The 17,521-nt window shown below is 35.3% G+C and overlaps 1 protein-coding gene across 2 annotated transcripts in view; it reads right to left on the bottom strand.

Moving 5' to 3' along the window:
* VPS13B (vacuolar protein sorting 13 homolog B) overlaps window positions 1-17,521 on the bottom strand; it is a 475,565-nt gene that overhangs the window by 410,035 nt on the left and 48,009 nt on the right. For both annotated transcript variants that reach the window (XM_074145995.1, XM_074145994.1), the window contains exons 4-7: window positions 16,461-16,628; window positions 15,100-15,281; window positions 11,676-11,850; window positions 1,316-1,584 (exon numbers count right to left, since the gene is read on the bottom strand). In XM_074145995.1, coding sequence (XP_074002096.1) covers window positions 1,316-1,584; window positions 11,676-11,850; window positions 15,100-15,281; window positions 16,461-16,628 — 794 coding nt within the window. The remainder of the gene's footprint in view (window positions 1-1,315; window positions 1,585-11,675; window positions 11,851-15,099; window positions 15,282-16,460; window positions 16,629-17,521) is intronic.

The raw sequence follows: 17,521 nt of genomic DNA, 5'->3' as shown, positions 1-17,521 counted from the left end.
ACAGGACAAGGGGCAACAGGCACAAATAGGAACACAGGAAATTCCATCTCAACATGAGGAAAAACTTCTTTGAGGGTGCCAGAGCACCAGATCAGGCTGCCCAGAGAGGTTGTGGAGTCTCCTTCTCTGGAGATTTTCAAAACCCGCCTGGAGGTGTTCCTGTCCAGCCTGCTCTAGGTGAACCTGCTTCGCTGGCGGGGTTGGACTAGATGGTCTCCAGAGGTCCCTTCCAACCCCTACCATTCTGTCATTCTGTGGTAGATGCCCCCATTCCTGGAAACATTCAAGGTCAGGTTGGATGGAGCTCTGAGCAATCTGATCTAGTTGAAGATATCCCTGCTCAACGCAGGGGGGTTGGACTAGATGACCTTTAAAGTTGCCTTCCAATCCAAACTATTTTATGATTCTATGAAAGCACTGCAGTTCATCCAAAAGGCTGAAAGTGTTAAAAAAAAAAAAAACCACCAACCTTAGTTATTCCGCTGCTCATAGAAATAGTATTAGTTCCTACTCCGAAGAGTTCTGGCCTTGATCTAATATATGTTTAATTACTAAACTAAGAGCCACTTTCTATTATAGTTGTGCAAGCAATTCTATGTGTATACAGTCTGGCACTTGTAGAAAGTATTTTGCTAATTCAGAACCTTAATTTTTAATTTCTGTCAGTACATCTCAGTATCTTATTCAGGCTCTCTATATTCCCTTCTACAAGCTTATAAAAGGAACAGAGAGAAGCCCAGCAACTATTTTATGGTTTGTTAACAGAAAATACTTAAATCTTTCTCTGCATACATAGTTTATAGCTCAGAGTATACGTGTAATTTATCCCTTCTTTAACTCAGTTCTAACCCATGGAAAATAATTTCAACATTATCAATTTAAATTCATATTTGCACATATTATAGTTTAAAAATAGAAAAAACATTCTTCAAATTCATGAGCTATACAAAGCTAAAAGTTTTTTATGAAGAAGTATATTTATATAAGTGTTAGATGGATAGAATACTGGAATAAACATCCATAGAAAAACTTTTAAGCTTTTTCTCTCATCAAAAAATATTAATTTAAGTAAATCAAGTGGTTTCTATTCAAAATTAACATGTCCATATGCAAATTCCACTTCAAATAGCAAAACTACCTCACACTGTAATTAACAATACATTATGATGCGAGAGGAACTTTCAACATTCACATTTGTTATTCATTACTGTAATATTTCCTCTCTCAAATCAAACAGTAGACAAGCATGCAGATAATCTTTAAGCACTTTCTCAACAAGCCAAATAAATCCTATTCAACACAGAGAAATACTTACCTTAAAAGTCACTGTTGCCTTTGTACAGTAAAACCCAATTGAAATAATTGGATCCTTGAGGGACTGAGATTTCTGCTGGTGTAGCGTCGTTCCATCACTAGTTCCACTAGAATCATTCTCTTCATCATCGTAACTCACAATAGCAGGAACAAAAGACCAAGCCCAAGAAACCCATCCTTGCTGCTGGTCATCGTCTTGATGCAAATAAGGATCTTGATTAATATACTGTGTTGGATATTGCATTACTGAGCTTGTTTCATCTTCTGCACCTTTTAAAACAAAAAGTCAAATTTCAAATCAACCATGCTTGAAAATTAGTTTATTTTACTCAAAATTATAGCATGTGAAATTTACCTAGGACAATATTGCACATATTATTCACTGATATTGGATTTATAATGATAGAAAATAAGAAGAAATTTTAAATTTCTGAATATAATTTTCTAAACACTTGTTTGATTCATTAACATTGTCCTCCAAAAAATATTAAGGATCTTTGCAAAAGTTTTATTATCATACATTTGCAATGGGACAAGAATTTGTCATCTATACCACATGCTTTCAAGACTTCTTTTGTTAAAGCCATTCTGAAGTTGCTAATTAAACACTACTAAATAAACATTTATTAAAATCTTATAGTTTTCAGTTTGAAAATTAAATAAAAAAGGACTTCAGTTGCAAAAGCCATAATAAGGAAAATGTAAACACAACACAGATCCAAAAATTAAGGTTGAAAACCTCCTTTGTCTAAAAATCAGGTTTTCAAGTATGAAAGACACAGGTTTACCTACACTCAAAAAAGCCGGTATGCCACCTGTGAGTCAAAAAAATCCAAATGCTGGTCTTCTGTGAAAAAAAATATTAAAGACAGCATACAGAACAAAAAAAGGATTTCCACAGAGATACAAGTCAAAGATTCATGATCCAAATGGGTAACACCGTGCATGTACAAACAGCACAATTAACTTAGCTTTCATCACCACTCTTCTAGGACTCTCGGGGAGCATTAACTGCTTCAGAGTTACCATAGGTAGTACAGGATGCAGAACTGTTCCCCCAGGGGAGCAATATTGAATGTATTATTTAACTGAGAATGGAAATAGGCATATTCCATTTCTATTTACTTATTTTTTTTATCTCGGAGGACCCACTCTTGCAAGTGTTAGAGCTTTTAGTCTTTAGTCTAGTTAGTCTTTTAGCCTAATTATTTATACACTTGTGCAATAGGAGAAAGCATAAGAACAAACACCCATGAGAACTCTCTGCACACGCTTGGAGGCGAGGACATCTCCTCCCATAAGGGCAATGCAAGCTTCCTTCCTGCTCTCTCTACAAAACAGTGTCAGAGTTCAGATTTCAATCCAAATGTAAATCTTGAAACACAGGAAATACAGAAGAGGTGCGCATAAAGTCTTGGAAATGGCTAAGAGGCAGAACTGTCAGATGTAGAAGGAAAAAGAATTCATATGGAGCATGACTCGAGCAGCTTAGCCTAGACTGTTGCTGGCAAGGACAGAAGAAATGGTGGAAAGTCTGCCAAAAGGGAAAAAAATCCAGAGGTGAAGGACCTAGGTCATGCATAACATTTGGTCTCCATAGCCATAAAATTCAGCCATCATTTAGCATACCTCTTTGCTGCGGTATGTTTACGCACAGAGACAACAGTAAAAGATGCCAAATAATAGTTTGGTTCATAATATTAGTATTTTGGAAGCCATTAAAATAAGACAGAAGTTAGACTAAAATGGTGATATCTATATGCTGTGAGACAGAAAACATAAAAAGAGGAAGATAAACCTATCTTCTCTCACTAAATTAAAACTACTACAACCATTACGTAATCAACAGTCAAACTTTGGAACAAATTCACATCAGCCTCGTAAGCAATCCACAACATCCTCTAAACACTTCAAAGCATAAATATAATGTAAATACCTTTATAACAAGTAGTGCATGAAGGGGAGTATGTACTTTGGAAACCCAAAGCCTCTTTGGTTTTAACTAACTACACTAACCACTACATCAACTGCAAACATAGGATAGTGAAATATAATGATAAAACTCCTATGCTTCACATGCAGCAGTTTGTTAAAGGACAAAATGCTCCTACTCATCAAATTTCTAAATCCACTCTTGCTAGCTACCCATAGCTGAGATCACACTGGAACAATCTTGCTTCATACTGTAGGGCAGTGATTCCAGTTAAGAAATACGTTTTATATAAATTACAAGATTGCAGTGTGATTGCATCTCACTGTTTCCATGTCCAAATGAAGTTTGATCTTGAGAAATTCCCTATCCTTTCTTTTAAAGGGTTTGAGATACTTATCTCTAAGAGTCTGGAAACTCTAAGAGTCTGGTATCTCTCACCATAAGTCTGGAACTAACCCAGTAGAAAATTACTCTTTGTATTTATTTATTTTTCTTCCTGTGTTAGATTTCAGCCAGGTATGGCTGATCCAGCTTAGCCTGTGGCAACATAAATACAAGTGCTAGCACTAGGGAAGAGGGAGGGAATGCATCGCCATCCCTGCTGGCAATAGCATAATTTTTCATCTGGTTTAATAAACCATGAAACTGCATAAATGAAACTTCATAATTACTTCAAGAACACAGCTGTAATGTTCATTCTATTATCACTAAATAATGCAGATATAAAATTCATTTCCTCAACCAGATTTTACCTGCTATAACCTAAAGACGCTACTGCAAACTCATTGCTAAAATGACATTATCATTAATTATGAATACAAACAAAACCAAAAAAAAGAAAAGAGAAATTTGCAAGGAACCAGAGTTATCTGGTTGATAACAATAGTTTTGGTGCTGACCCTGAGAATGCAATAGCCCTTAAAAATTTGTCCTTGCAGCATGAACTGTTCTTGAAGAATCTCAAATGTAATAACACACATGTTTTCAGAGTAACAAATATTTTCTTATAACTTTCCTTTGCAGGTATTTATTACATAAAGGAATGCACAGAAATTACTAACATACAGAAAAAAGACCAAGTTCAATGTTTGTAAAAGTTCTCCCCAATATGTTTACACTACTCAGTGGCTGTGTTGCCAAACTGAATTTTATTTGAAAGATGATGTTCATTTTGGATCTAAACCATAGAAATACAATAAATTGACTGCCACAAGAAAACTCACAATATTTACGATGATAGTAGCTTAAATTTTCGATGTTCAACTAGTTTTACTTCACAGTACGTATTAAAAAATAGTGTCCCATGATCTATCACGTACACATTACACTAGCACAGCAATATCGATGAAGGCAATTGCACGTAACTGGAAATGGTACCAACACCAGCAGAAACTAAAATCCTATGTACCAAACTGTAGTCCGAAAGGTATTCTGCATCTCCTTTTGAAAACAGATGTACCTCCAACACTTTCTAGTTGAAAATCTGATGCCATCACAATTGTAGCATGAATAAAATATTATAACAAAGTCATTCACTCAAATGACAGTACTTTTACACATTTAAGAGGTATCACACTTATTTTGCACAAGACAACCCAGTACAGTGATTCAGACAGCCAGGAATCAGTACTGCAAATAGTAACACTTAAGGGTTTCTTCTTATTTCTGCATCAAGAACAGCATCTTCCTTAAAGTCCAACGTCTGGATCCTACTAGACCAGAATGCGCTCCCACCTTACAGATAAATGTAAATAAATATCAAGGGAAGAAATCATAGCTTCCTTTTACTTCTGACTTGCACAGTCCACTAGATATGGAATGTGACTGGAACACAGAAAAGCTTCAGGTTCGACTCTATAGAAAATCTGCTTTTTCATAGTACGTACCTCCATCTATTAAACAAACTTCCCCAAGCTTCTACTCTTAGTCTACCTGGCTTGTTTTACTGTAAATTGAAACTACTCTAGCGAAGAACTGATGGATAAGGAGGGAGAGAATCATCTTCCAAATTTCTTAAGAAAACTCCAAATAAATAACAATGCCAAAAGTGCTGAAATAACACCAATAATTATTCTAAAGTGCTCCCCATGATACTACCTGGGGTTGCTAATCAATTATTTTAAAATTCCAATTAATTAAACAATATCCCACTCTCAATAAAATGAGAAGCAGATATAGTTAAGGGCGAGCTACAAAACAAGTGACAGTGATTGTAAAACACCAGAACTGGGACAAGAGGTATGGGATCTATTTTCCATTTTAATGGCAAAGGAGACTAAATAATATGAAATATCACAACAAAAGGGCAAGCGCCTCAGGGCTGAGGTACACATCACAGGACAATTAATCTCAAAGTGATATGTAAGTGCATATACCCAATAGGGAGAGGAAGGTGTTAGTTGTCTGACAATGCCAATCCGAAAAGTACTTTTGTTTCATATCTCGCACACAAGCTCAAGCAGATGAATTGGAAATATACTTTGCTCACTAGAAGCCTTAAAAAAAAATGCTTGCATTCCGCCATCTACCTTAAATTACTTTTAAAATCAGCAGCAGAAAAACTGGGCTGATATTTAAGCTTTTGTGTAATTTAAAAAAAAAAAACCTATGATTCATGCCTTTCAAAGATTTAATCACATTTTTGTGGTATCTACTACAAAAAGGGTATTAATGTTTTTCAAGAAAAAAAGAAAATGGCAAGACAACATAAAATACATGTTTAAAAGGTATTCATAAAAATCTAATTCTCCACAAAAAGGTTATAGTTCCTAAAACAATAAAAAATATTTAACAAATTTAATCTCGCCAATTTAGGAACTTTAAATTTGGGAAGATTTATTTTTTTTTATTTGCTACTCATTTTAACTGCTGCTCATTTAACTGATGTTAACAGACACAAGCAATTCTATGTGCCCAAACATTTATTCCAACTTAATGAAATCTGGCCATCACCATACAATGAGCTTGATACCCATCCTCTGCATATAGGATCTCAGCAAACAGTTAGATTGCACTATTATAGATGCCCACAAGGTTAGTCACTGTCACGCTGGCTGTTAGATGGCTGCACAATGCACTGACCCCACAAGCCCCATTTCGTCTGTCTACGCTGCATCTTTACAGCCTGTTGAAATACGAACTGCCGCTATACCTACTGTTCCTTGGGAGCATATCAAAGCGTATATGCCAGGAAGAATCTCCAATAATGGAGCTAGATGACTGGAGGGGAAAAAAAAAAAAGACTGTGGGGTTTACTGCACTGGCCGTTTACCCCACAAAACACATGAAAACATAAAGAGCTGAAACAGTATTATGTACTCGGGTACAGAGATCATATGTATTTTAACCATCTCTTTAACCCTCAAAAGCAGACAGATAAAAAGCGTAGGGACAAGAAAAATACACAGGGAAGTGCAATTTAGCACATACGACCTTTTATCCTGACATCATTTCAGTCTAACTGGGGACCGTTTTCTCCACTGCTTAAGAATAACTCAACTCTACCCAAACTCTTTAACACAGTGTACAGCCGCTTTTCCTCAGGCAAGTATGGATAAATAAATCTATTTCAGTTCTCCCATTTTTATCCTAATAGAATACTGCAGAGTCAATTCCTTCTCCAACAACTAATGCTCACATAGAATTTCTTGCTGTCACAAATTATTTGCACCTGGTTTTCTCAGTCAACTGAAATCTCATATTCAGCCCAAAGCTGGCAATATATTAAACTCATTCTCTTGATCTGCTTTTTGTTCCATTTGTATCCCAAAAAATTCCCCATGCTACTACTGTTCTTACCACCAAGTTTTCAATAAGGAGCACTCCAGCCCATTAAAAAATAGAGTTTTATAGTATCTATGCAACATTTTATGTGCACTCGCGTTCACAAAGGCCTTCTTTATTTTCACTTCTTTTTTTTTTAGAGTAAAGATCATGACAGGGTCAGTGTGCTTTACAAATATTAGAAAATTTCACAATGTTCCTTTGGGATGAAATGGTACTGTTATTATTGCCATTTTACACCTGGGAAACACGCTTTCTATACTGGAATTAGATCTGCCATCTATTTCATTTCATGAAAAAATAAAAAACAAAACACTTTCATAATACAGAATCTCAAGGCAATCGTTCAGAGGAGGTAGCACCTGGAACTGTTAAAACCACTCTCAGAAGCTCAGTAGCTCATACTGCTCATGATTCCAGCTTCTCACATCTTTCCCAAGCTTCATACTCAGCATCTCCTAACATCACTGTGCAGACTCATCTCAGCTGTCTGCCTTCCCCGCACCCTCCCTCAGCCAAGCGATTTTTCATTTCTAGTCCACTGTTTGTATTTCTCTGTTCAGCGAGTGCTAGATTTGCTCTGCTTGAGCGCTTTTTCTGTTCTTCAGACCTCTCAGATCATTCTTTACTTAACCAGTTCTAGTATTTCAGCCTCAGATCATCAACCTCAGCAACCCCATCCAACTAAATTCCAGCTCTCTCTTGCCTCCTGGTTTCTTGTCCTCTTTCATGCCTAAATTGTTTTCATTTCTAGTTACATTAGCCAATTTTTCCACCACAAACCAAAAGTTTATTCTCTAGTCCCAACCTGCCACAAATACGGGTCTACCACAGACTCTTGTCCAAACCCTTCTCACTTCTGTATCTGTCTGAACTGAAATACATCAATTTTCTTCTTTGTGCTACCCGTACAGACATCCAAGCCCACAATTCAGGCAGCCCTCAAACCCTCAGAAGCAAAAGGCCTGTCCAGCTCTGAGCAAGAGCATGATCCAGTACGCATGCAGTACCAAGTGAATTTACATACCAAACTAAAGCGAATTTGTACCTGTATTTCTGACCTGTAATTTTACCTGTGTATTTTGAATGCTTTCAGCATAACAGAATTGGAGCAAAATAGATGTTCATGACACAGGCTAGTCTGCTGCCAAACCTCAAAGTTTTGGTCTTACGGTTGGGTATAGAAGAACAATCTGCTGCTGGAATACTCAGACATGGACAGGTGACTGATTTTATTATGTTAACTATGACATAATAAAAATAAGGTCCATCCAAAAGACTAAGAATTAGTGATAACCAAATCCAGTAAATTCTTTAAACTGAAAGGGTGGGGGGGTTGCTTACTAATAAATACTGGATTAAACCGCTTAATGAATCTTCAGAACCCTTTCAAAGAGTTGTAACAATATTATTTGTAAAGGAGGTCTGTACATAATTAAACTGTAAAAAATTTAGGCACAGTTCCAGTGGAATTAGTCCTAGATTTCATGAAGCGCTACTCTTGGAAAAAAAAATGTGGCTAATATAGCTCAGCAGATAATACGTGTCATTTATTATTGTACTTGATTACATATTTTTTTCTGAAAATAGTAGCACGTTCAAAGTTTCCTCAGGAAAGTTCAAATCTGTGGTTGGAAATTGGGATGACAAATGCACCATGAAGTGCTAAGAAAGTGGGTTTTTTTTCCTTCTCACAGATAAAATATGAAGCCAGAAAAAAAAAAAAGTAAACTCACAAACTGATGGTATGGTTAACCTGGTTATATGTCAATTTGGCACTGCTGCTTAACTGCACTGAACAAGAGGAAAAAAACATTAGATATTTAAGAGTTTTATTTGTATGTGTACATGCATGTGCACACGTTTGTGTCCGGTATGCCTATACATATACTAAACTCTATGCAGGAAACGAGCATAAATGCTATGAAGGAAAACAGTTGGTAACAGGGTTAGCCTGTATGTGGCAAAATATCTTCATCTAATTTCTGACCCTTTTGGCAACTCTTGTGTACCTCAATGTGAAGTTACATGATATTTATTTTTTAGATGGCTGTTTTATGAAAAACTAGGAAGACACGTTCACAGTTGTTCAAAAAAGAACTCAAATGAGATTTACAGACAGCAACTGCAATTCAACCTTCCTGAGGACATACATTAGAAATAAGGATGACAAGATACACATTGCCAAAGATTTTACTCATATTTGGAAATAAGAATTTCAAATTCCATTCCAGATGCAGAAAAGACTGAGTACTTGTAGGCAGATGCCTTTCATTTTACCCTTAATCTTTGCTTAAACTATATTTCTGTTTCACCAGCCATCTTGCATCCTAACCAAAAGAAGCCAAACAAACGAAACCTGCATACCTCTCCTATCCAACTTCCACCCTCTTCCACAGTTACAGATGTTCATTTCAGTCTTCTCATTGCTCAGCTAATCTTTGTCTCCAATCCTTACATCTTTTCACATGAAACTCACTGCCTACCAGATCTCAGCTGTTCTCATATTGACTTACATGATTTCTCTATTCTTTCACTGTCTTTCCTATATTCAAGCGGTCCTACTCGCCTCAGTAGCTCCGGGAATCCAGCTACAAAGTTCAAGCAACTCTAAATATCATAAATCTCTATGGCATGAAAACTTGGTCAAATTTGGATGAACTTTGATGGGAAGAAAAGGAAGCTATTCATGGTACAAAGACAACCCTCTTTCTGAAAGCAAGTGTAATGCAACTCTTCATAGAAAAGCTCTTCACCCTTTCTCCTGCAAATAGTACAATTAAAACTTTGGTTAGATGGAAGAAGTTCTTAAAATGCATATCAATTATTTTTCTAAAATCTGTATGCTTAAGTCTCAGGAGAAAATTAATATTTTCAGAACATTAAGTACTTCTAATCATGTCTTGTGTAACATACTCCACATTCCTTGTAAGGCAAATAATTTCTAGTGCAAAAAACTATTTGAGCATTAGAAAAAAATACATGAGACCTATTTACAGACATCTTATTTATTTGCTCAGTTCCACATAGCAGGAGCTTGACAGAGAATCCTACATCTGGCACAACAGTGAAATGGCTATCTGTGCCAACCAACACTGAAGGCTATATTTTGGCAAAGAAATTTCCACTGCTGTCATTTTTCCAATGTTTTCTTTGAAACCAGAGAAGACAGCAACACAGAGTCAAAAAAGATTATAAACTTCTTATGTAAATTAAAATTGTGTATTTCTTAAACAGAACAAAATGAATTTAGCAGTTTATGCAAAACCATTGTAATACTATAAACACAAGTATAGTTTAAGAGTGCTGCATCACCTTCACATGTATTTCCAAGAATTTTCTAGAAGTTACCATGCTCTTGGCTGTGTAGTAAATATCTCTTCCTATTCCCCCAGATCCAAATTCAACCTTGGAAAGATACCCAAAACTTATTTCTCAAGGAGATTAAAATTACAACACAAATCTCTAAGTAAGTTCCCTGTTTTGACAAGTAAATTAACTTCTGCTCTACAAAAGCATAAAACCAAGAAAATTCGGAGTGACAGTTCATCCTCTCTTTTCTCTTTCATTTAGTGCCTGATACAAGAACTTCAGATTCAAGTTTAGATGTTCAAGATCATAACATTCCTAATTAAATTACTGAAAAAAATAGTGTGATATAAGTCAATATGACTGCTTGACTCTTGAATGTTCTGTTTAAATTTTACATAGAAGTGAATAGAAGTATAGAGTATTTAATTTCTAATGTCTACTTAGAAATTTCATTTCCCTTAGATTTTAATATAAACTAAGCACCTATATGCATTTCTTGTTGCTGCAAATTCCTAATAATTCACCTAACACATAACCTCAACACTCAAATACATGACACGATACAACTAGAAAAAAATAAAGATACAATAGCAAAGTTGGTAGCTCCTAGAAAAGCCACATAAAATTGAGGCTGGAGTAAAAGCTTCACATCTCAAAACACACCACTGTTCTAACAGCAATATTTGGGAAGCTGCAGATAGGAAGCCGTCACACAAAGTTAAAGAGAATTCACCCCTCAATCAGTACAGTGCTCCTCAAAATATCATGTCACAGTAGGTTCCCATGAAAGATGATGTAGAAGAGGGAATACATGTTTTACAAAAATAAAAAGCGGAGGAGACTAGACAATGAAAAAGGACAGACCTACTGAAAACATAGTGCAAAATAATGCTTTGCTGTTTAGAACAAATGCCGATAGATCTATTCTCAGTAGCAAGTTTCAAAGCAAAATGGAAAAACACATCACTTTGAAACTGGCAGCAGTCACATTTGAACTAAATAAAAAAGTCAAAGTCGCCTAAGGGCAGGTGCCTCGTTGCACAATATAGTAATGGATAAATTCAAAGTACCCTACTGCATCACAACTCTTAAAATGGTCTTTTTAGATAAAGTTTAACCTGTTTAGTCAGGACTACCAGAATACTTTTCAGAACATAACATGAAAAAGATGTTAGAGCACCACATACTTACCCAGCACAACGAACTGCCTCTCTAATAAACTGTTGACTGCTGAGATACTTTGCAATGACAAGCCTTGGCCATTTGTATTTGTAAAAATCAAAGAAATTAATGTCTTTAACACTTCTTTTTAAAAAGTAAAAGTTGTACTTACCTGTGATATTTCCCAACATATCTTTAGTGTGGCAAATCAATTCTTCACTTTCCCCATCTTTGAAGTTGCCTATTTCTCCATAATACAGAGCAATCCCAAGCTGCATTATACGTATAAACATAGGAAGCTGCTGATCAGAGATTGAAAGTTTCAAACTGTCAACTAATGTGTGAACCTATAACATGAAAGAGAACAAAGGCAAATAATAACAAAGCTCCGTCATCATTAAAGCCAGCTTTTAAACCATACAACTCCATATTTGTTTTGTACATGCATTTGAATTTCTATAAACAAAAGCTGCAATACAACACAAGGCAAAAGGGTACAAAAAATTACTGTCAAAAAAATACACTCTTTGAGTTGAAGAAGGTTGGAGACCTTCAGGTTGAAAAGTCAAATGTAATATATTTTGCATACATATATATGTTTTTTTTTTTACAAATGTTTTTGAAGTAATTTCTAAAATACAAGTCACATAAGCACATCTGATTAAACTTTTTCTGTATTTTCATTATAGATTTTCATAAAAATCTCTGCACGCTAAAGAAAACCTAGATATATTGGGTTTCATATAAAGGGTCCTTCATTTTCGTTCTTTCCCACTCCCAACATTGTTGCTAGTGGACAAGTAACGGGGCCGGAAAGGATTCATTCCAGCTGAAGCGCAGAAAACCAGCTTCTCTGAATATTTCAGTTCAAACGTGCAATTAAGCATTTTTCTCTAAATGAAAAAAAGTTTTTGCAAAGACTGCAATTACTGAGATGAAAAGATATCCTTCTTTAAATATTTTAGCTATTTTATTCAATAGTTCAGAATATTTTTATGAGTATGTGATCATACTATAAAGACAAAATCAGCCTTGCTAAGAAAGCTACCTTTCATTGAAGTAAGACCTGCGTAAAATAGTAATCTTATTAAAATAATTTTGTCTATAATGTTAGACATGTTTCTAGCTCCAGGTCCAGTTTCTAAATGTTGGGGGTGAAAATAATGGAAATGGAAAGTAACTACACATCAGCATTGTCCTTAATGCAATCTACTCAAGAAACGTGAAAAATGACTTTTTAAACAGTATTGCACATGGACAGGTAAAAATACAGTAGTAAAATATTTGTATAAAAACATGCAAATTTACTAGTAATAGTTCACTAATAAATTTATATGAGTAAATTCATTAATAAAGCCACAGCCTTAGTCATACAGAATGAGTGACAACATAGTATCAGCGATTTATATGGACTAGAGAAAAGATTTCAGATATATCAGAATTCAGCTATTATTTAAAATTCTCTGAAAGAAAATAGCATGTAAAATCCTAAGAAACATTTTTGAAATTAAAAATTAATCCTTCAATATCAACTTTTCAGGGCCAGTTGATTAAAAATTGTCAATAATAAATCTTTTCCAGCAGATGAACAACAGGAAAGATAAGGAGCAAATAACTGTCTTAAGATTTGGGGAAAAAAAAAAAAATATTATTTTGCCAGAAGCCTTTTTAAAAGTCGCACAAGGGGCATACATCATAGTGAAAGACAGGAACACGAGGTAGCACTGCACACAATGAACATACTTATATAGTGGCCTAATTGAAATTATGTTACACTTCTGGACTTCTTGTGTGGTACTACCCTCCCATCATGATCCTGCTCTTACATTGCCAGCAGAACTCACCTGTCCCTCAGTTAACTTGACCCATCTCCCTAAAAGCAGTGGAAAACTATTTATTTCTTCTTGTGCAGTTAGCTCTCTGTCAATACAGTGAGTTGCCTTAGATGACTGACAGGTCAGACAAATGTCAGTGCTGCTGCAAACAGGGGGAGGCAGGACTGACATCCCCAGTGCAAATCAGCTCATCTGTCTCACCGTTGTCTCATCCCATGATGATTTCAAAAAGAAAAGCAACAAAAAGCTTAAAACTCTAATCATTTTAAATGTGTTTTGCCACCTTCCCCCACGTACACTATTTTCATTCTAAAATTGAAAATAGGAGCTTAGTGTTTAAAAGCATACAAATGCATATCCAAGTACTGTCTTCCATTAAGAAGTCTCAAATTAAACTCATTAAGATTAGTTTGGCCAAAACTTTGCAATAGACAATGCAGTCAAAATTACACAGGTTTTAGAAATATCCTCTACAGAGAAACCAAAAGAGCATATGCTATTGCAAATGTGGAAGTCTTGGAAACTTTCACTCAAGACTGAAAAACAGATGTGCTTCACCAAGTGAAGAACACAGAGTATCAAAGCTTTCATTATAGAGATCTTCACAGATTTGGAGAAAAAGATTGAGCGCTGCTGGCTTTTGTCTCTAGCTGGGAAAAAAAGCACCAAAAGAAAAATTGCTGGCATTCAGAAATCTACCCTTCAGGTGCATTCTTCCTAATATCTAATCTAAATCTCCCCTCTTTCAGTTTAAAACCATTACCCCTCATCCTGTCGCTCCACACCCTCATAAAGAGTCCCTCCCCATCTCTCCTGTAGGCTCCCTTTCATGTACTGAAAGGCTGCTGTAAGGTCTCCCCAGAGCCTTCTCTCCTCCAGGCTGTCCAACCCCAACTCTCTCAGCCTGTCTTCATAGAAAAGGTGCTCCTGATCATCTTTGTGGCACTCCTAACTGAAAGAGTGACACTTTTAAATTATATCCTTGAGAAATGCCCATCAAAATTTATCTCAGATTGACTATTTTGCAGTACATGCACCTGGAGATTGCTTTTTATTAAAACTTGGGAAAAGCCTACTATAAAGTCTGTGTGTTAATTTAAAACAGTTCCCAACTAATTAAATGGGCACCACTGGGATTTTTTTGAGAGAAGGAGGGAAGACAAAGCTTACGTGTATGACATACAGAGCAGGGGGAAAAAACAAAGGAAAAAAAAAGAGTGAAAGGTGGTTTAGTCTCTCTACCAATTCAGCATTTTTCTTCTGCGCTACAAAATGTGAAGATGTCACCTAGTGACAGATGAACACGAGTAATATTGCACCCCTACTCACTAGGGATTGGGCTTGGCTTGCTAATCCATTTCACACAGTTCACTAAATAGTGTTAATACACTGAAGTTTCTCGTTATTTGAGTTGAAGCTACACTTGAAACAATAACATAAACAAAAAATCCTTCCCATCTCATTGGAGGCACCTTAAAGCATACAGTTGGGTTTTTTTATTTAACAGATTACCTGCAGACATTTTTTTTCCTCTATTATGCTTTCTTTTTTAAAGCTTCAGGAAAAATAGAAAAGATTAGAGAGTATTACTTCCATGCTTTTACTGTACATAGAATAATTGCATCATATGAACAAAACACAACCAAAAAAACCCTTACCCAAGAGCATTAGCTTTTCATTTTAAATTTCAAAGTATATTCTGAAAAACATCAAAAAACTTCACAAGTGAATAGCAAAAAAAAAATTATTTTGGATACCTACTTTAATAATAGATGGCATTTTGGAGTTGAGGTTATCGTAAGTAAAATGCAGACGAGTCCTGAAAGAACATTTGTACAGCAGAGGTTCCTGGTAGAATTCGATTTTACCACTAGCATTTCTCTTATCAAGACATACTGTGCAGTCAGAAAAGTTGATCATCTTTCTCAGTACCAGATCGGTGGCTTTTAAAAGAAGTATATAGGTTAAAAAAAACACATTGTTTAAGAAAAACAAGTTATGCATACATGTTCTTAACTAGAAGAAAACAACATGAGAGTCACATGGTAGTTATTTAAATCATCAGTAAAGTACTTGCTTTTGTGACTAGAGAATAATTTAACGTGTTACAGACTTTTTCAGCTGCATACTTGAGTGAGGACAAATAAGTTACACCCAATTTAAATTTTCATCTCTTTACTGTACTTAGATCTATTTATAAAATAAGACTACTGCTTCATGTGCAAGCATAAGACCAATAAATATTATTCTCATTATTCTCCCAGAAAGAATCTTACATATTTTTCCCCAGTTTTCTTTTGAATCTTCCAAAGTAAACAAAAGCTATTATAGTGATCTTAACATGAAATGCATTTTGTAATTTTGCCATGTTAGTTTGTAATAATTTTAGCCAGAACAAAGAAATGGGTCTGGTGGTCAGGAATCCATTAGTCAAATTCCCTGTTCTACCAGAGATCTTTCTGCGTGATCTTAAAATACTGTGTCCAAATTCCACCTCTACCAGATGTCAGTAAGAACACCCAGACTTATAGGTGAACATTTGTAATTCAAAGACCGACACATTCAGATACTGAAGACCAAGATAAAAATCAAAATTTGGGAGGTTTTTTTGCTGAAAATGTGAAGCTAAATGAAGCATGTCAAGCAATTGGTGTGCTACGCTCACCACAATACAGCATGTTTTACTAAACACTCTAAACAAGCTGGCTAGATAGTAAGATCATCACAAACAATTGCAACAGGACACCTTAAGATGCTCATTCACAAAATGAATGAATTCACAACTTGGCTCATTCACAAAAAGAGAAATAGACTGCCTAAGCACTCACTGCCAACAGCGAGTGCAAAATAAAATGTAATCACAGAACGATGGCAAGTATGAGCAGAGGGGACTTCAAAACCTGTTGTATATTTATCTGTGATTATAGAAGTATGGGTTAAGAATCAATCTATATTATTATAATCGGCTCTTCAAAATGAAGAAGAGAAAAACTGTAAGAAATGAAAACAGGCAGGAACTATCTCACTTCTGACATAAAGAGCCATTTTCATTAGACTTGTGAATTTCTTTGTGAATTTAAGAGCGCCTCCACTGTGATACCTAAAACCAAATATCTACTCACCAGAGATGTCCATAAAAGCTCGATCCCAAAACTCATCCACTGTATAACATTCTGCAGAAGTGATATTGACTGAGAGAACAATATCATCCTCCACATACTTTAATATGAGATTGTTGATCACAATGTTGACGTTGTTCACAACACGCCTAATCAAACTCTGAACATAACCTATAAAATAAAACAAATTCTTTGGAGTTATAGGGAAAACACCATGCCAAATTCATTTATTACTAAGGTCACTATTTCCAACATATATTCTTTTTAAAATCAAACTAAACCAAACCAAGTACAATTGTCCTTAATTTACCCAAAAAAATCACACAGCTTTCAACTCTCTAACATCCAAGGCCATTAAGTCAATCAGCATCCTGGAAATGCAATAAGCTATAGGAAAAAACCCTGTAAACACTAGAAATGTAATATATGCAAAAGATTAATTTTTGGTGGCAAGAATCAACTTTCAAACTAATTAAGAAAACAAGACTAGATTAATGTAGACAAAGAATTTTAATGACAGTGACTTTTTTATTTGAAAGTTATTTAGAAATAGGTTTGGAAAAGTGAACACCAGTTGCTAGGTTACTTTTCATGTATGCACGTATTACGCCTATGTGCCCCCTCACCTATTTTTTTTAAAGTTAACTAAACATTAATATGCCTAGTACTTCTTTTCATTCTAAAAGCTAATATATCCACAGCATGCTCAGTAAGACCCCTGTGAGGTATAACAAAATCAATTTCTGTCAACAACCCAAATAGTAAGCACCTGCACTGAAGCCTGCTGGGAAGAAATCCATTTAAATTTTTTCAGATGTAATATGATTGGAAAAATGAACTCATCTGTGAATTCCCAGTATGCAGTAAACACTCATATTTTACCAATATGGTAAAGAAATCAAATACTACCCATAGTCATGTCTTTTATGTATACTGAATGTAACTATGGAGCTAACTCATTTGTGCTGAAAAAACCCCAAGCCTTAAAATTTCTGTGTTTTAAAATTTATAACATTACTCACATTCTATCTAAAAATACATTTAATACATGCTATAGAGGTCTA

The sequence above is a fragment of the Numenius arquata genome, chromosome 3 (assembly GCF_964106895.1).
Source record: "Numenius arquata chromosome 3, bNumArq3.hap1.1, whole genome shotgun sequence".
NCBI classification, from domain to species: Eukaryota; Metazoa; Chordata; class Aves; order Charadriiformes; family Scolopacidae; genus Numenius; species Numenius arquata.
The sequence above is the reverse complement of the archived record's forward strand: the minus strand, read 5'-3'. Positions and strand labels throughout refer to the sequence as shown.